Here is a 20426-nt window from a genome sequence, read left to right on the forward strand (position 1 = left end):
TCTGCTCCACTAAAACGTCATAGAAAATGCATTTTAAGATCTGCAAGGTCTTCAAAGGTTTACCTGTTTACCTGGAGGCTGTGTCCCACTAGCGTATCAGAGAGGGAAACGTGGGACACAGAAAATGAGATCCAACCCAGGGGAAAGGCAGAGGGAGTCCTCAGAAAGGCCGGCAAACCCAGGACAGCGATGTGCCTGACCTGGGACCACGAACAGACCAGAACACCCAAACCCCAGAGACAAACCGAGAGGGCTGATACGACGCCCCACAACTATGGTCTTCTCCTCCGAACCCTGACGGTACATCACGTTCAGCTTAACAGATTGTTTCTGTTGAGTGTGCTCAAATTCCCGCGTTTCTTCCTGCCGTGTTGTCTAGAACCCTCAGTTCACCCTCACAGAAGTGTTCTGCTGTCCTCGAAACTGGAGACAGGCCAACGTGTTTGGAAGCAAAATACTCCCCGCCCCGCCCCCCCGCGTAGCACCCATTCCTTGCTAACGTTCCTGAAAGTTACCCGGTACTTTGAACACACTTCTGTGTCTGTCCAATGCCTCACAGCCTCATTCACGGACCCATCAGGTGACTCTAGTAAAATCTCAGGGAAGCTGGGAAATGACTCTGGATTCTGTTCAGTTTATCTTCCCTCAGCAGCCTTCTCCCGGTGTCAGTACTGTTCTCTACAGGTTTGCGGTAGCTAACCAGTTTTTGTTATTACTCCCTGTTCAGTTCATTTTTATGAAAATAGTTGTTGGTAAAATAATAAAGTATCTGAAGAACTCTTTAAAAAATTCTTTTTTACTGTTTATTCAAATTTGAGAGACAGCGTGAGCAGGGGAAGGGCAGAGAGAGGGGAGACACAGAATCCGAAGCAGGCTCCAGGCTCCGAGCTGTCAGCACAGAGCCTGACACGGGGCTTGAACTCACGAACCGTGAGATCATGACCTGAGCTGAATAGGATGCTTAGCTGACTGAGCCACCCAGGTACCGTATGTTAATTTTTTTTAAAATCTCATTTTGAAAACTATTAACTATTGTTAATACATAGTAAGAAAAGAGTGATTTTCTTATGGTAAGTTCTTTATTGTAAGATAATTTACAAACATCTTGCTGTCTTTAGTGGTTTCAACAATTTCTTCTGACAGGGAGGACAGCAGTAACCTAAAAACGAAATCAGTCGGCTGAATTTTCCTTCTTTACCTGAAAAACAAAGTACAGAGCAAATACAAATCAGTTTTGGAGGGAAAAATAATGACGTTTCAAGAGATAATATATATTCAAGTGGGATTTAAAGAACTGACTTTACATAATAAAATGTTACTATATACTAGTTGTTCTCGAATTTTGGTCTGGGGACCTTTCCGTGGGGTCCGTGAGGGCAAACCTCTTTTCTTATTTGCCTGTTTTACTCATTCTCAAGCCTGTATGGTAGCATGTTCCAGAGGCTACATGGCCTGTAATATCAGAACAGAATGAGTACAGACAGATGAGAATCTAGCCCTCTTCTACTGTATCAGACGTGAAGGGGTCCTGACACCACCAAGTTTGAGAACCACCACTCTTCACCAATCTCTGTTTAGTATCTCAAAATAATCCCAATTCTCTATCCTTAAAGTTTATTTAATAAATCTTAAAAAAAAAAGAAGCCCCCTGGCATTACCCATATGCTACCACAAGCTGGCAACTACTCTAAATGGGCCAAAACCTAAATCTCAGAGAATCCGTTTCACTGTTGCTAAATCAGCTTCAATTGTATCTGCCGGATTTCTCTTCCGGGGGGGTTTGGGGAGAATGTATGAAATAATACCACTTTACCTCTCGTCTGAGGATGAAACTTGGTTTTCATTAATCCCTGGTTATTACGTTAGAAGAAAAAGACAAAACAAACCAGTCAAGAAGCAATCCATGCTAGTTAATCAGGTATAATTTCCAACTAAAAACATCCATTTCCTCACTCAGTGTCTGGAGTAGATCATGTAAATTAGTTCCCAAAATAGTCCTTTAAAACAGATTCAATGACTGTTACAAAAAGTTAACCAATTTCAGTCTGGTTAGAACAATAAAACCATGTTCATGCAAGAAGGCAAGTCTCTGCAAGTATAATTTAAGCCACTGCTTTTTCTGTCAATAGCACACAGTATAACATACTACTCAGTAGTCTAGTGTCTGTATTAAGTAGTAAAGTTTTTAGCCGGAATAACTGATGGGTTACAGAGCAGGCCAGTGCCCTGGGTGGACAATCCAGTCTTGGACTGCACAGCCAACCCTTAATAAAGGATTCAGACTACCTTTCTATAAAGCAAAAATTTAGTGGTCAATTTATGATTTTTTTTTTAATGTTTATTTCTTTCTGAGAGAGAGAGAGAGAGAGACAGAGCATGGGCAGGGGAGGGGCAGAGAGAGAGAGAGAGAGAGACACAGAATCCAAAGCAGGCTCCGGGCTCTGAGCTGTCAGCACGGAGCCCAATGTGGGGCTCAAATTCACAAGCTGTGAGATCATGACCTGACCCGAAGTCGGCCGCTCAACCAACTGAGCCACCCAGGCACCCCAATTTCTGACTTTCTGATCTTCTGTTCCAACTCTGAGTTTTACGTCCCAATCTCCCCCTCCTCATTCCCCTTGATTTCGCTCCTCTTTGGCCAGGTTTCTCACATTTCTGGTCAAGAAAGCGTGCGGCCCTCTATTCCGCAGATGTCGTGTCCTCACATTTTATTCCCAGTGCTCCTTTTTCAAGAGAAAATAAGATCCTGGCTCTGGGTCCCACAGTCCCTGGAACTTTCGGAATGCAGCCCTTCCCCCCAGGCCTCCTCACGCTTGACACCAAGAGGAGCACAGCTCAGCACTGGCCCAGGACGGGCAGCCAGGAGGACAACGAACGATCCACTGCCTGCACTCTGCGACGCTAACACAACGTCAGTGACTAGACTGAGAGATGGGTCGGCCTTAACGTGAGGCTTGAAAAACAGTAAGACCAAGGACTCCTGGGCTGGCAAAGCTCATGGACCCGACTGACAACATATGGAACGGTCTCCAACAGCATTTTTTGTGTCTCTGAGACATTCTGCCCAGTTTCTACCCTGGAGAGAGAGACAACACTTAAGGACCAGCTTAAATGTCACTTTAGCGATGAATCGATCTATCCGAATTTCACACATGGATCCACATTCTCACATATACCCAGTGAAATATTATTTCTCCCTCCTCTGAACTTCCACTTTTTTAAAAAAATGTTTATTTCTTTTTGAGAGAGAGTGAGAACAAGCGCATGCGAGCAGGACACCGGCAGAGAGAGAGGGGCACAGAAGATCCGAAGCAGGCTCCGTGCAGACAGCAGACAGCCCAATGCGGGGCTGGAACTCCCAAACCGTGAGATCGTGACCTGAGCCGAAGTTGGATGCTGAACCGACTGAGCCCCCCAGGTGCCCTGAACTTCTACTTCTTATGGAACATCCCCCATTTGCTCAACAAATACTGACTGAGGAAGTATGTGCCCGGTGATAGGGCTACAGAAGTAAGACACGGTCGCTCCCAAGCCACAGGAGTACACAGGCAATTCCTAATAAAATAGTGTAATTGTTAATAAAGGGAAGCACGGAATGTTCACGAAGGGCACCCCACCCAAACTGTGGAGGAGGTTTTCCTGGTAGAAAGGATTTTCTCAGAGCAGGCAAGACAAATGGGAGTCTGTCAGCCGAAGAATCCAGGATGCAAAGGGAAAAAAAGAATGGCATTTCAGGCAAAAGCACATGACATATTTGTAGACCGGGAAGTACATTCATGTGGTTGAAGTTCAAGGGAAGTGAGAAACGGTAGTGGTAAGACTAGACTGGAGAGTACTGGTGGCCAGGAAAAACAGGATCACATATCTCAAGCTAAAGTATTTTTGCAGGATGACTATGCACTCGGTATCTTTTTTTAATTCAGGAGAGAAATGACAAGGATCTGCATTAAGTGGGCATAAAGGGGAAAACTTCAAGGCATATTTGAAGGTAAAATTTATAGAGCTTAGTGACTAATTAGTAGGGCGTGAGAACGAGTCGAAGATAACTTACTACACATTCTATCGCGCATCACAAGTACCTGCGCATGTTTGTTATGCTATTAGAATGTGTATCCCTTGACAGAAAGTATCACACCCTTTGACACTCCCTAGCACTGAACCTAGCACATAGTGGGTGTTCAATTTAGTCATTTTTTAAAACAGAATCCTCATTTTCTTAACTGTGATTTCACAACAAATACCATATCTAGACAACCAAGAAACTTTCTTAAGGAAAAGGTACGTTATCTTATACTGACATAGAAAACTCAGTAAGTAAAGAACCAGTTTCTACAAGATTTACCAAAAAACCCAAGATTTATGTGAAACCAAATCCCAAAGCAATCCTGTACTTCGAAAGCTTGGTTTATGATGTTTTAAGTTCCGAAGACAGATTTTATAAATGATACAGAATTATCCACATCCTTATTCCTAATGCTTTAGGAAAATGAAAGCTAGCAATATATTGATTTCTAAAAAGAAGAAAGTAAGCCCAAAAGGTAGAGCTGAAACAAGCAGAATAAACCAGACAGGCCTTCTCACCAAATCTTTATATCCTAAGAGTAGGTTCCAAGGTTAAGCAACGGATCGTTCTACCTTTAGCAAAACAAAACTGACGCTTTCAAACATGCAGGCGGGGAGCCGGCAGACCCAGGGAGGCGAGGCAGGGCGTGCGAAGGCAGCCCGCCGCTACTTACAGAGCCGCGGCACCGGAGATGATTTCGATCAGCTCCTTCGTGATGACGGCCTGGCGGGTGCGGTTGAATGTCAAAGTCAGTTTGTCAATCATCTCCGCTGCGAACAGAACAGAAGGATTAGTCGGCAAAGCCTAACACCACGAGACCATAACTTGTTCATTAATACGTTCACAGGGGTATGTTGCTTCATGGCTTGGGGTACCCGAACTGGCCTCTCAAAAGAATTTCAGGAAGATATTTTTACCACTTCCACGGATACCTTTTCAAAATACTTGCAACTTTACTGCCTGCCAAGTAAGACGCACTTCTTTTAAGGCAGAGAACGTTAGTTTTTTTTTTTTATCTTTTCAGATAAGAAAATTCAAGGAGAGAGAGGGTCATTGGTCAAAAATGTCATAGAACCAGCGGCAGAACCGGGGCGAGATCCTTGCTCTTTTGTTTCCTGGTCTAGTTGACGGTGATGATTTGAGGCAAGGTGTTCATGCTACTCCCAGCAAGAGAAGCCTCTCGGAAGAGATCGCCGTGCACTTACAGGCATTCTTGCTGGCGTTGTCCATGGCCGTCATCCTCGCACTCTGCTCACTCGTGGTGGACTCCTTTAGGGAATAGTAGATGATGTTGGCCAAGGCGTATTCTTGGTAATTGCGCAGCACGTCAGCATCAATATCATCATAGACACTCATGCTCTCTGTTAAGACGAGTCAGACATTTCCTTGAAGTTATGCAGCGCACAGTGATTTCATCAAGGCAGCCTACCAATAAACACCTCACTAATTACAGAGCAGAAGTCAACAAGGTAAGACAGGTGAAAACACTCAGCTCTAAAAGTTTCATCCATGTCCACACTACCGATTATAGCAGATTTTCAGCGCAACATAATGTGTAAACAAAGCATTTGATATTTCACTGCAAACGCCTAATAAAAACGAAGAAGCCCACAATTAAAGTAACGTCACTGCATTTCACGGTTCTGAAGTCCTCGGGCATCAGAGTGCCTGGCACGACGTCAGCAAATACTCAACAAATCTGTGGGTGTAGGTTTTCACAAAAGAATTAATGACAAAACTGACACTCGTATAGTGGAATACAAAAATCCCAAATGAGCCATGTGATTACTGGGGAAGCCTGCACGTGTCCATCGGGAGAATGCGAGGGAAGTGGAACATCGAAGGGGGGCGGAATTAGAAGCCGACACTCATCTTAACTGTACTGTAGTTCATCAGACTTAAAACACTATGGCTGATAACCCCTACCGTACACCATTAAGAAAGAAATACCATCGTCAATTAAAAATGACCCGCCACTGGCCAGCAGAAGCGTCCCCCAACTTCAGGCACATCGAAATGTTACAAAGCGTACACCTCAACAGATGAAATATGTAGAAAGGCAGAATGCCTCAGGAAAGTACAATCGGTTCTAGAATACTGTGTCTAGGATGCTTCACTGAGCAATGATGACGCCACTCAAATGCTGAGACGAGAGAACCGTGTGGGTCAGTGTGCATTACTGTGAGCACCGTTCGCAGGGCTGCCCCAGGGCCCCTGACTGTGCTGTGCTTCACCCAGCGGGGCCCCAGAGCCTGCAGAGCCAATGCTGCCAGGCTCTCCGATCCCTGAGAACAGAAAGCAAGTCTAATGACTTGTTTATTTACGTTCAGTTAATGAAGGAATGGAGTGAGAGTCACTAATGATCATGGAAACCACTGACGGACGGTGACAGAAAGAGCCAAACATCACGTGCTTCCGCGGAGACAGGCCATCCTAACAAACACTGTTTTCCTGAAGGTGCCAATCTCTCCTTTCTACACAGAAAACACTTTTCACACAAAAACCACTTACCGGCACTTGCAACGGTATCCAGGGAAAAGATGGGCTTTTCTTCTGTCTTGTAGGAGATGACAGACCTAGAAATCATAAAGCAGAGGTAAACCTCAAAATCCTATTTCATTTATTTTTAGAGAGAGAGACCATGAGTGGGGCAGAGTGAGAGAGAGAGAGAGAGAGAGAGAGAGAGAGAATCTTAAGCAGGTTCCACACTCAGCACAGAGCCCGACGTGGGGCTCAATCGCATGACCTGGGATCGTGACCTGAGCTAAAATCAAGAGTCAGACGCTCAACAAACCGAGCTACCCCAGGCGTCCCTCAAAACAATATTTTCAACTGTCCACTAAGCATTTCCTTATTTTAAAATAGGAACACAAGCAGTAAAAAGCTTTGAATACTAAATTTTTCTTGCCTGAACCGATTAAAGATGATAGACCCTTCATCAAATTCATATCCGGAATTTAGTAGTTCAAGGGCAATGACAGACGCATCTCCAAAAGTAGGAGGTTTTCTTCCCACTTCTTTGAAGGACACCAGAAACTGGTCAGAGTGAGTCCTGCAAGAGAACCAGGAGATCACACAGAATAGTTTAAAGGAGTATTTCTGCTGAAATAACACAGGGAACAAGGAAAAGTATTATTACCGTGGGTCAGGCTTTTTTGGGGCGGTGGGGGGAAAGAGGAGAGCGTTCCCTGAATTGAGCTGCTCCATCCGCTATCGTCATTGCAGTGGCTGCGGGAACTAACGACTAATAATCAGGCCTCTCTCGTGTTACCTGTCTCTATGCCTTTATTTCTCTTCTGATCTCAACTAACTACTGTTCATTTCTGACATTTCCAGGCTGTGCTGGCTCCTCAGAGTCCTCATGTGTTTTAAAAGGCCAACAGCTTTTGCTTTTCCTGTTGCATTCCACTTACAGGTTGGATGAAGGAGAAACACAAGTAAATAATGGAAGAAATCTGTATATTCTGAAACTCCTGAAATAATAAAAACAAAACCAAGACCTCTCTGGGGGTATAAAAACAGGTAACGAAAAAAAAGACACCTTGCTGACGTTAACCATCAAAGACACTCCCATTTACTCATGCTTGCGCCCATCTAAACATAAACGGTATCTAAATTACCTATGAAGTATACCCCTGATTTTATCACCAATTCCAACAAGCATAACTTCTTTCCCGGCTGCCGTGAGTGTGGCCACCTCATTTTTCATCTGTTTGGCAACCGAGGAATGAATAGCACCACAGAGCCCTCGATCAGAGGACACGCCAATTAGGAGGTGTTTCTTCTTGTCTTCAGGCGCCTTAATATCAGCTTTCTCATACAGAGCTTAAATACAAACAAACAAAAGCAAGAATTTTAAAATACGTAAGGCACGCCAAATACAGCAATAATCCCTATTTACAAGTTGGCTGTTTTCAAAATCATGAAGTTACATTTAGGTGGCATCTAACTCATGTAATCAAAACTGTACTTACTCCATTTACAATCCGGTTGAAAACCATAGAGGTTTAAATCTCTGTATGATAAAGGCTCTATATGATAAGGGCCACTTAATGGCCAATTTACCTCAAGTACTGACTAAATGAAATCTCTAGTATAATTAAAGAACTTGTAAAGGGGCCTGAATTAGAGTACCAGCTTATCTAGATGGCAGACTTCTGAAGAATGCAAATAAATATTCAGTATATAACCAAAAAAGTAGGAAGCAAATATTTACTGACGTGCTCATATAATCTGCATATCAGGCCTCTTATAAACTGTTGGCATTAAAATAGCAGATGACACTTTATTTTTTTTTATTTAAAAAAACTTTTTTTAATGTTTATTTATTTTTGAGAGAGACACAAAGACAGTGTAAAGCTGGGGAGAGGCAGAGAGGGAGACACAGAATCAGAAGCAGGCTCCAGGCTCCGAGCTGTCAGCACAGAGCCCAACGCGGGGCTCGAAATCACGAACCGTGAGGATCATGACCTGAGCCGAAGTCAGACGCTCAACCAACTGAGCCACACAGGTGCCCCACATGCCACGTTATTTTGGGGACTGCTTTAACGACCTTGCTTGGCTGGTCTAGTTTTCTAAGCAGCACAGGCCAAGAGTGGATCAAACAGGATGAAATATGCACGGATTTATGGGGGAAGGAGAGGAAGTGGCTGTGGGGGAAGGCAGGAAGGAGACAAACGAGCCATCACATTATGACGCAGGTTTGACTCTCAGGAAGGAGGGAAGAGAGGTTGGGTGGCAGCTTCCCAGACCGCTGTGCCGTTTAGGAGAAGTTCAGCGAGTCTGCCTGCCGAGGAGCCGCAAGTCTCCCTGGAATGTGCCTGCCTGAGTCTCCCGCCGGCTGTGGTACCGGCTCGGCCCAGGCCATGGGAGCACGGCCGGGGTGCAAGTGCAGGGTGAGCTCGAGTGGCCAGTGCCCTCGCCGCCGCACGGTGCATTTTCCTGGCCGCCACATTCACCTGTTTCAACCAAAGTCCTGCTGCTCCCTGTTTCATTACAGAGCAGTGATTCTCACATGCCAGCACCCGAAGACCCTCCACGAAAAAGCAGAAAGCGAATACTCCAAAGTGCAAGAGAGCAGCGAGGTTATTTCTTTTTTAAGTCTCTTTTTACGTTTTATATTTGTGCAGCGTAAGATGCCTGCTGGAAGACTTTAAATATTTACAACGATCAGCCACTTAATATCTAGCAGTTAATATTTCGTATAAAGGACTTCAGAACAGATTGGCAGCCTTGGCTTGAATTTTTACTATTTTATCACAAATAGTCCAATCTGACATCTAAGGCAGTTTCTGCTTTATTAGATAATTTTGTAGTTATAGACTTTGGAGGGAAACAAATTTATTATACTCACTCATATCAGCGAGAGAGGTGAATCGTGAAATGACTTTCTCTTTTCATACAAACAGGCTACAGTGATTTACCAACCAATCTTTACTAAGCCACCAACTACGTGCTATGTATTTCTTGTGCAGCGAATAGGACTGATGAGAGCAAACGGCTGGAGGTGATCAGGATCGCGGAAACCAACCTATTAACTCTCTTCCGTACCGGCTGCGTGAAACTAACCGTGCAGTTATTAAAGTGAGTCGCCATTTCCACCCGGGCCTAGTGCTCTATCCTTTTCTCACGCAATAATTTTGCCAGTAGGAACGGATGTTTAAAAAACATGGAAGAACACAGGAAAACTGCAGAAGGCGATTTACATCTAATAGGTAGATACATTAACACACAGAGGAGACGTGAATTTTCTCCAATTTGGAAACAAGCAAATTTTGCCTTCTTTGCGGTTGATGTTCAAACATTCCACTCATGCCGTCACGAGTCCCATCCGTGCCTGCTCAGTCATTTCCACTGCAGGGACCACCTCCCCACCCTGCACATTACAGTCCAACAGGACAAAGTCAAGCATCTGATCTGAATGCACCGCATTTCCCATTTCCTGATTGTATATTTAATAATCTAGGAAGATTTTCGGAGTACTTTCAGCATTCACAGAGCCGCATACAGTGGTTAACAAAGAGACAGGCTTTGATGCCAAACCATGTTGGGAGGTGACCCTGGGTAAGCGACCCGACTTCAGGGTTTCTCATCTGTGAAGCGGGGGCTCTGACCCTCGTAGGTTGCTGTGAAAAACCAGTGATGTCAAATACTCAGAACAGGCCTGTGTAAGCACCAGATAAAAGTCATCAGTGGTGACCTTCATGTTCAGGGTTCCTCCTAATCTGTGATGTCCTCTTCTCTTACCCAAAGATCCTACTCCATACACTCGTGCTGGTTTCAGCTCCCTCTCGGCTCGGGCGTATTTTGCTGCTGCCACCATTTTCATAGACTTGGTAATTTTCTGGATGTTTTTGATCGACTTTAGCCGTCTGGTAACTGAAAAACAGAAGTGCTGTGTTACGATAATAGAGTTATCATTTCACTTGTGAAATTTATCGAAATATCTTTCTAAACTGCCAGGTAGCATAATCAGCACTTAGGCCATCAGGCAACAGCATGATGCTAAATGAGGCTTCAAGTCAGAATGCGTACTGCGCAAAGGCGAAGCCTGGCTGCCATGGAGGACAGGACAGGCGGGATGGCCGCAGACAGCAGGACATTATACTCTTACAACATTTACATACAGTTTTCTCTAGTCACATTGTTGTCATTCTACGGACGACAGCATCAGAACAACCACGTGTCACCTCATGCTGGTCTTTTCTAAAACAAGGTCAATGTCATACACATAAGACCTAGATTCATTTTATCAAATTGACCAAACATACAATGGGCTAAAGCGGCCTATTTTTGATTATTTGTCAAAATTTGGTTTTTCTTAATTACATATTGAGATGAAATACTTACTATCTTTTAATGTTGCCATATTTCGAACTTGGATCCTGAAAATAAAGGTTTTAAAAATATTTTAGTTTATTGAAAAATCACCCTACTATACAAGAAAAACCTTCAAAGTTAATAAATTTAAACACTGCCCTATAAAGAAACAATCCATCACGTGCAGGACGTATACATATATTTACATACATATAAACATATATTTATAAACACATACTTATATATATTTAGTCCTTAATATGGACACCAAACCCTATTACCAAAGGCCTCATTTTGTTTGAGCCAACAACACAAAGCTTCCAGTGCAGTCAAATGGTGTTCACACACGTCTAGTCCCACCTTTGCCTAGACTGTTTCCACAAGAGGAAAGTCCTGCCCCTTGTTAGGCTATCCAGCTATACCTAAAACCACGGTCAGCCACCTTGAAAATGCTACCTTGACTCCCTTAGTTCACTGAAACCTTTTCATAGCAACACTTAGGATCAATTATACATTCTAACATGATCACATGTGTGAAAGTACAGTTTATTTTTTAAATATATATACTTTTAAGTTTTTTTAAGTTTATTTATTTATTTTGAGAGAGAACGCAAGCTTGAGCCAGGGTGGATTAGAGAGAGGGGGAGAGAAAGAATCCCGAGCAGGCTCCACCTTGTCAGTGCAGAGCCTGATTGGGGGCTTGACCTCTCAAACTGTGAGATCATGACCTGAGCCGAAATCCAAAGCTGAACGCTTAACCGAGTGAGCCGGCCAGGTGCCATGTACTAAGCAGCTACTATGCTCCAGGACATGGTCTGTGACCACGAGAAGCATGCTATTATCTCATAAACAAGATTCATAGAACTAAAGATTTGCATTAAATATTTTTCTAGTCTTCATGATTAAAGTGCTAATGCATAAAAGTAAAAATGATTTGATTTAGGGGCACCTGGGTGGCTCAGTCAGTTGAGTGTCCAACTCTTGATTTCAGCTCAGGTGCACACTTGAGCCTGGGGCCTGCTTGAGATTCTCTCTTCTGCCCCCATCCCCCCCAAAATAAATAAATAAATACAGATTTGACTTAAATGCGTACACACACACACACGAGAGATAAATACAAGAGGAGTGCTGCCCTCCTAAATAAGACAATGTGTCACCAAATATAAAGTCAGTGACAAGCATACAATGACGTTGGAATATTGACGACACGGAGACTCACAGGGCTGCTACAGCAAGAACCTGAAGTAAACATGTTGGCAAAGCAGCAGGAGCCTAGGTTTATGGCAAGTTCTTAAGAGTGAAAAGGAAAACAATAAGAATGATTTCTAATTTCATGACCTGAGTAGACAGTGTTGTCATTAACCAAGACCGAAAAACTGGGTGGGGATGATCTTACTGGAGGTAACGAATTTTAATGAAAATGACATTTATAAAGACCCTAGGATGAGGTGGAAATGGGTTTGAGGTCCAGTGGGCTTGGAAAACACGTGAGATTTTTGAGACTTTCAGGTACAGACAGATCTGTAACTGATGGAGCATGGAAGTTGGTGCCAAAGGAGAAGAAGAGGGACCATTTCCTAATCCTCTAAGGTCAACATTACCCTAGTATCAACAAGATAAAATCATCGTAAGAAATGAAAATTAGAGGACATTACCTCTCATCAACACAGACGCACAATTCCTCAATAAAGAATAGCAAATTGGGTCCAACAACGTATTAAAAAGAATTATACACCACGATCAAGTGGGATTCATTCCAGGTATGCAAGGCTGGTTCACCATTTAAGAAAAATCATACAGTCAATAGATGCAGAAAAAATTTTTGACAAAATCTAATGCCTATTCATGGTAAAAAAAAAAAAAAAAAAAAAAGAAAAAAGAAAAAAGAAAAACTCTCAGCAAATAAAGAACTTCCTGGAACCGATAAAGAACATCTACCAAAACAAACAAACAAAGAAAAAAAACCCTTCATTTAATGCTGAGAAACTAGGAGCTTCCCCCTAAGATTGGGACTGAGGCAAGGATAACCTCTCAGCACTCCTATTCAACATTGTACTGGAATTCCTGGCTAATGCATTAAGACAAAATAGGAAATAAAAGGTATATAGATTGGGAAGGAAAAAATAAAGCTGCCTTTGTTTAAAAATGGCACAACTGTCTGTAGGAAATCCCAAAGAATTGGCAAAAACACTCCTGGAACCAATTACAGTAAGGTTGTAGGGAACAAGGTCAATATATACAAAAGTCAATTTCATTTTTTTATAGCAGCTATGAACAATTGGAATTTCAAATTAGAGAAACAGTATCATAGAACTGTAGACTTATAAATGATTATGATGGTAAACTTAATGTTATGTATATTTTACAACAAAAAAAACACAGGAAAAAAACTACATATAAACATAACAAAATATGTGCCAAGAAAACTACAAAACTGATGAAAAAAAAGATCTAAATAAATGGTGAGAGATTCCACATTCATAAATAGGAAGATTCAATGTTGCTAAAGTGTCACTTCTTGCCAACTTGATCAATACAATTTTAGACAAACACCTCAACAAGTTATTTTCTATATATCAACAAACTGATTTTAACATTTATTTGGCAAAGCGAAATACCCAGAAGAGCCGACACAATATTGAAGAACAAAGCCGGAGAACGGACACTACCTGATTTCAAGACTTTCTATAAAGTTACAGTAATCCTAAGACAATGTGGACAAATGATCAGTGGAAGACAGGAGAGAGCTCAAAAATTTCACTAATTAGTGAAATCGAAAACAAAAACCAACGAATACACAAACAAAAAGTAGATAGAGACCTATAATACAGAGAACAAAACTGAAGGGTGGAGGAGTGGGGGTTGGGCAAAATGGGTGAAGGGCAGTGGGAGACACAGGCTTCCAGTTATGGAATACGTCAGGGGAACAAACGACACAGCATAGGGGGGAAAAAAAGAGCCCAGAAATAGAACCATACAAATACAGTCAACTGATTCATGTTTGATAAAGCAGCAAAGGAAATTAAATGGAGAAAGGATACTTTTTTCTACAGTGGTACTGAACACTGGACATCCATATGCAAAAATAGTAATTGATAATTAATAATTATCAATATTAACAATTAGATAATCCTATACCTTTCGCAAAAATTAACTTGAAATAAATCATAGGTCTAAATGTAAGACACAAAACTATAAAACTTCTACATGGTATCACAGGAGAAAATCGAGGTGCCTTGGATAATAGGTAAGTTTTAACATAAAACATGAAAAGCATGATCCATGGAAGAAAAAAAATGATCAAGCTGGACTTTTAATTTTAAAAATTTCTGGTCTACAAAAGACACCGTCAACAGAAGCCACGCACCAGGAGAAAATGTTTGCAAAACACCTATCTGATAAAGGCCTGTTATCTAAAATATACAAAGAACTCTTAAAACTCAGTAAGAAAAGCACCCAAATAAAAAATGAACAAAAGATCTGAACACAAACCTCGCAGAGGCAGACAGGCAGATGGCAGATAAGCATATACAAAAGATACTCAGCTATGCAGTCATTAGGGAATTACAAATTAAAACAGTGAAACACCACTACCACCTAGAAGAATGGCTATGTTTTTATTTTGTTTTTATTTAGTTAGAGAAAGAGAACATGTGTGCACACGCAAGCAGGGGAGAGTAGAGAGAGAATCCCAAGCAGGCTCCCCGTTGTCAGTGCAGGGCCCAACGTGGGGCTCAATCGCACTAATCATGAGATCATGACTTGAGCCGAGATCAAGAGTCACAGATGCTTAACCAACCGAGCCACCCAGGCACCCCAAGAATGGCTATATTAAAAAAAAAAAAAAAAAAAAAAAGGCAATTCCAAATGATGACAAGGATGTGCATGTAGCAACAGGAACTCCCACTGCCTGCTGGTGGGAATGCAAAATGGTACGGCTGCTTTGGAAGATGGCTTCAGTTTCTTACAAATCTAAACAGTCTTAGCATAGGATACAGCAATCATACTCCTAGGTATTTACCCAACTGAGCTGAAAACAGGTCTACACAAAAACCTGCACACAAATGTTTATAAGCAGTTTTATTCACCATCGCCAAAACCCGGAGGCAACCAATGTCTTTCAATACGCGAACCAATCAAAACACAAACTGGTACATCCATACAGTGGAGTTATTCAGCAGTAAAAATGAACGAGCTATCAAGCCACAAAAGACACGGAGGAGGAACTTTGTCTATTGCTAAGCAAAGAAGCCCATCTGAATGGCTATATCCTGTATGATTCCAACTACCTGACATTCCAGAAAAGACAAAACTATAGCAAGAGTAAAAAGATCAGTAGTTGCCGGGATTTCAGGGAGAGATTTTTAGGGCACTGAAACCATTCTGTATGATACTATAATGGTAGATACGTGTCATTATCCATTTGTCAAAAACCACAGAACATACAACAAAGAGTGACCTTAATGAAACTATGCACCTTAATACTGTATCAATATTGTCTCATTAATTGTAGTACATGTAACATGCTAATTAATGCAAGATGTTAATAAGTGGAGAACCTGTCCAGAGTGGGACGTGGGTGTATGGAACTCTCTGTACTATAGGCTCAATATTTCTGTAAGTCTAAAACTGTACTAAAAAATAAAGTCTGTTAACAATACTTCAAAAACGTAGATTATGAAATTGTTATCTCATCTAATTTTTTTATTGTGTTTATGTGCATAAAAAAAAACCTGGAAGATTATAACCAAAACTGTTCTTTTTAAAAATCTCTTGACTTACGTATTTTACCAGTATTACGCAGCCACAGAGAAAGAAATATAAAGAGGAAGGAGACTGCATGAAAAGTCTTAGATTAGGTTATAAGAATGGATCCAGTGGTGGAAAAGAGAAGAGCTGTCAAATACTGACAAGGTCTGCTATTCCATTACAGACTTACCTGACATACTGACCATTCCCTTAACATTTTTTCATAATGGCATTTGAAAAGCAACATCATTTTTGATGATTTTGGGGGGGGTATATCAAAATTTTCACCCCAAACATTCTAAATTTACAGACTGTAAGGAAACATTGGACATTACAGTTTTAGGCAAATATTCCAATTTAACAGACACAAGTTTCTTGTCAGAGAATAGCACAGGGAATAAATCTGAATTGCATGCCATATTTGGATGAACACAAAATGTTCCGGTTTCCTTAAGTATCCTGGGTGAGAGGTATGAAGAGGTAAGATCTCTTGTGATTCTTTATGCTGTTTCTTATGTTCCCATTTTGAAGTGCTGTCATGTTTAGCTTTCATTCAGTTCTAAAGACGTGTGTGTTACTTTATTATTCTTTTTTTTACTATTTTTGAGAGAGAGAGAGCGAGCATGAGCAAGGGAGGGGCGGAGAGAGAGGGAGACAGAATCTGAAGCAGGCTCCAGGCTCTGAGATGTAAGCACAGAGCCTGATGCAGGGCTCAAACCCTCAAACCGCGAGATCGGAACCTGAGCGGAAGTCAGACGCTTAACTGACTGAGCCACCAGGCGCCCGTATGTTACTTTTAAGTATAATCGGAGTACATACAGAATAACCATAAGATGATCCCAACTTTCTTTTGGCGCAGCTGGCCTTATACATAATTTTTGCAAATGAAGACAAAGTTCTGAATCAGCTGTATGTTCTGGAAAACCACATCACGTCCTGAGAAATCTCAGATTACTGGAAAAACTTGAAACCTATCAAATACAGTGGATAGAAACATCACAGGTTGTGGATTACCATCAAGGGCCGTGATCATACAGCGTTATTAGCAAAGCTGAAAGTAGTGGAGGAGGGAGTGAGTGAGGTTGCTAGGTGAATGATTCTTCATTTGAAGTATAGTTCGAAAGAATGTTAAGGTGTATACTGTCATATAACATAAACATTAAGGAAGCAGCAGCAACAAATTCTTAAGGAAAATTAGGAAGTACGTCTAATTCTAATAGTAAATGATTGTATGAAAAGTCCATCACCTGCCTTTCCACCAAACAACGACTCCCTGGCCCTTCTTCACCATCGACCACCCAGGAGGATCCAGTCTTGTTGGCAAGTAGGAACTGCATCAAGCTGTCTTCATCTCTGAGTTTCTATTATCTGGAACCACACCAGCATTCCCCCACCGCGCTTGTTCTTTACAAATACGGACTCGCTTAATCTCCAGTCTGACCCAATGAACTGTGCACGATTATTACCTCCGTTTAACAAAGGAAGAAACGGTGGCAGAGACAGTGAGTAACTTGTGCAGCGTGACAGGTGAGTGGCCGTCAAGATTCAAATCCTGGTAGTTGGCTCCAGAGTGGGTCTCCTATCCTACACTCTGATGCCTCACATTTTCTTACATTTACAAGCAAATATCTGCTACCTCAATCTCAGAATGCAATCTGCCTTTCCTCTCCTGAAATGCATCTCCCTTCCTTATCAGTGTGTATAATTCAATTTATGGCTGTTGGCATGCTATTGTAAAACAGTTCCATTTCAGAGAATGTGGAAGACGAGGAAACAGAAATGTATTTCCCCTAATTTGAAGACCGTTCCCCAAATTTCTTTTATTTCCATTTTCTTATATGCTACTTAAAAACAAGTTTAATTTCCTGAAGTTTAGCGTATTTTACTGATATCCTAAACAATTAACATAATTTCACTAAGACTTTAATTAAGCCTAATATTGAGTCAACGTTAGTAAGCTAACCTCCCTGAAATAAAAACTATAATAATGAATTGCATTAAAAAAATTTTTTTAATGTTTTTATTTATTTTTGAGACAGAGAGAGACAGCATGAGCAGGGGAGGGTCAGAGAGAGGGAGACACAGAATCCAAAGCAGGCTCCAGGCTCTGAGCTGTCAGCACAGGGCCCGACACGGGGCTCGAACCCACAGACTGTGAGATCATGACGTGAGCCGAAGTCGGACATTCAACTGACTGAGCCACCCAGGCACCCCAACAAATTGCATTTTTAAAGTTTCTTTTTTTGTTGTTTTTAATGTTCTTTTATTTATTTTTGAGACAGGAAGAGACAGAGCATGAGCAGGGGAGGGGCAGAGAGAGAGAGAGGGAGACACAGAATCCGAAGCAGGCTCCAGGCTCTGAGCTGTCAGCACAGAGCCCGACGCGGGGCTCGAACTCACAGACTGCGAGATCATGACCTGAGCTGAAGTCAGACGCCTAACCGACTGAGCCACCCAGAAGCCCCTTTAAAGTTTCTAATAACCAAAACACAACAGAGGAAATGCCCCTTCATGGTTTTGTAGAGGCCAAGATATTTTTCTCCCCTTCCAAATTAATTCTGTGGGGTGTGAAACATTAAGATGGTTTTCATTTCTGAATTTCAAAGGCAATTATGAGGGGGAACCAAAAGGGCACCCAGAGTGATGGGATACATGAAAATGCTTTCTGTCAACGTTTGATGAATATTCATAACCTACCAATTTAAAACCAGCATTCTAAAGAGATCAAGGTCGGACTACAACCTGTATCTGCCAATGTAGGGTCCAATTTAGGAGCTCAGTGGTGGTTGTGTCAAAGTGTCAAACAACTCTTATTTAGGACAATCCTTTACTATAAGATCTCCAAATTGTCTTACACGGTTTCTAAAAAAGTCATTGCTACAATTTTATGCAAAGTATTTTGTCCTTGTTTCAGAACTCTTTCCATTTCTTAAAGGCTGACCCACAGAGCTTAAGGCCACCACTCTTTAGTACTTTCCACGCTACCAACTTGGCGCAGGGCAGGCACCCAACAACTGTGTGCTGAGTGCCTAACAAATGGGACAACCTACATGACCGAGAATCCAACTAAGTTGACTTAGTTCCCACGAATGCTCTTTTTCTTTTTTTTTTTAAATTTTTTTTTTTTCAACGTTTTTTATTTATTTTTGGGACAGAGAGACACAGAGGATGAATGGGGGAGGGGCAGAGAGAGAGGGAGACACAGAATCGGAAACAGGCTCCAGGCTCCGAGCTGTCAGCACAGAGCCCGACGCGGGGCTCGAACTCACAGACCGCGAGATCGTGACCTGGCTGAAGTCGGCCGCTTAACCGACTGCGCCACCCAGGCGCCCCGAATGCTCTTTTTCAATTTTAGAAACAAATCTGACTTGGCAGGCAAATCCATCAACAGTTCTGTGCAGGTATTCACATCAGATTCCATTCCCCCATTACCCTAAAAATTTTGAATATGGTGGTGATTCTTTGCGTAATGAAAAACATACCTATTTCAATTAATGCTTTACAGTCCCTTCACATAAATTAGGACACAAAAACCTAGTTTAGCACTGCAGCTCGTTAGAATTCTTCCTTTACGTAAAACCGGGGAATTGCTACACTCAGCTTGCTTTTAGCCAATAATCCCCTTAGCACCGTGTCTGTAATTCTTCCAGACTCTGTCTACCTTTAAGACATTTCATCCTATTATACGGTACCACCCACAAACCAACGTTTACCTGCCTACTGCTTGGCCCTCTAATATACAATTCCCCCCCCCCCCAAAAAAAAAAACCCAATGTTTAAAATCCTTAAACTTGCACGGCAGTTACAGATGGTGCTCAAAAGCCATCTATCTCGTCCTCCTGGGGACCCTGGGACAATTTCATGACCTTGCAGGGTTACTGCTTCAGCATAATGGTTTCAAGATGGTGCTAGGTTGTCTTTCCCTTCCGATCGCCATCAGGCGGATTCTTAAGGTCCCGTCTGCACCCCAACTCCCGTAAACCCACGAGGACACTTATTTATTCCGCAGTGCCCGGCAAAGAGCCTGCTACATGTTAAGTGCTTAACACGCGTTCTGGCTGAATCCAACAGCCCTTACTGGCTCAAGCAAACCCTGCCCAGCACCAGAAGGTTTCAAAAGGCGTCAAGGACGCACAGCACAACTTAACCTTCCTCTAGACCTTGCCCTAGGTCCCCCCTCCCCCTCACTTTGTGCGCCCGGGTAAAGCCTCCACGATACTCGCCACCTGGCACGCAGTAGGGGCTCCCTAAGTGGGTATTAGCTGAGTGAATCCAAGACCAGCCCTGTAATCAGTTGGGACTAAAGTCTCAACCCCGAGGTCCCGGATGACCGCTCCTCGTGGCCCTCACCCCGCCCCACCCCGCCTCAGGAGACGTGGCTAGACCCTGCTGTCACCGCAGTCCCTTCGCGCGCCCTCCCCGGATCGGAGGCGCTTCCTGCAGCCCGGGCTTCCCGGGGCCTCCGCGGGACAGGAGGCCTGGCAGGCCCTGAGACCCTCGTCCAGCCCCACTCGCCTCCACTCGCTTCCGCTTCCCCCTGACCGAGCTCTTCCATTCCTCGCAACCCTCCCGGTCCTTCCGCAAGCTGCCATACCATTGCGGCTGCACGGCCCAGGCCGAGAGCCCCGCGACGCCCGCCCGAGAGAACATGGTGACACCGGCCCCGCTGAAGGTCGGTCAGACAGGCCTCACCGCGCAGGCGCGGGACCTTCTCGACGCGTCCTCCCACCCCGCTTTCTCCTTCAGTCTCGCTTACTCCCGCCAGACGGAGGGAAGCCTCGCGAGCGTTGGAAGG

At 42.9% G+C, this 20426-nt stretch overlaps 1 protein-coding gene across 3 annotated transcripts; it reads right to left on the reverse strand.

Annotated features, from left to right (window-relative positions):
* Window positions 1-1057: 1057 nt before the first annotated feature.
* Window positions 1058-20381, reverse strand: ATP5F1C (ATP synthase F1 subunit gamma). 3 transcript variants are annotated; one of them, XM_058681945.1, is made up of 10 exons: window positions 20226-20381; window positions 10913-10947; window positions 10310-10441; window positions 7684-7888; window positions 6972-7115; window positions 6575-6639; window positions 5269-5424; window positions 4737-4833; window positions 1814-1850; window positions 1058-1198 (listed from the first exon to the last, which is right to left on the reverse strand). In XM_058681945.1, the coding sequence occupies exons 1-9, from the start codon at window positions 20279-20281 to the stop codon at window positions 1844-1846; spliced, it is 897 nt and encodes a 298-aa protein (XP_058537928.1). In that variant the 5' UTR covers window positions 20282-20381; the 3' UTR covers window positions 1058-1198; window positions 1814-1843. The 3 variants fall into 3 exon arrangements, with proteins under 3 accessions (XP_058537928.1, XP_058537929.1, XP_058537930.1); XM_058681946.1 differs by lacking the exon at window positions 1814-1850; XM_058681947.1 differs by lacking the exons at window positions 1058-1198; window positions 1814-1850 and having other exon boundaries at window positions 4733-4833.
* Between the last annotated feature and the right edge of the window lie 45 nt (window positions 20382-20426).

The sequence above is a fragment of the Neofelis nebulosa genome, chromosome 8, assembly GCF_028018385.1.
Source record: "Neofelis nebulosa isolate mNeoNeb1 chromosome 8, mNeoNeb1.pri, whole genome shotgun sequence".
NCBI classification, from domain to species: Eukaryota; Metazoa; Chordata; class Mammalia; order Carnivora; family Felidae; genus Neofelis; species Neofelis nebulosa.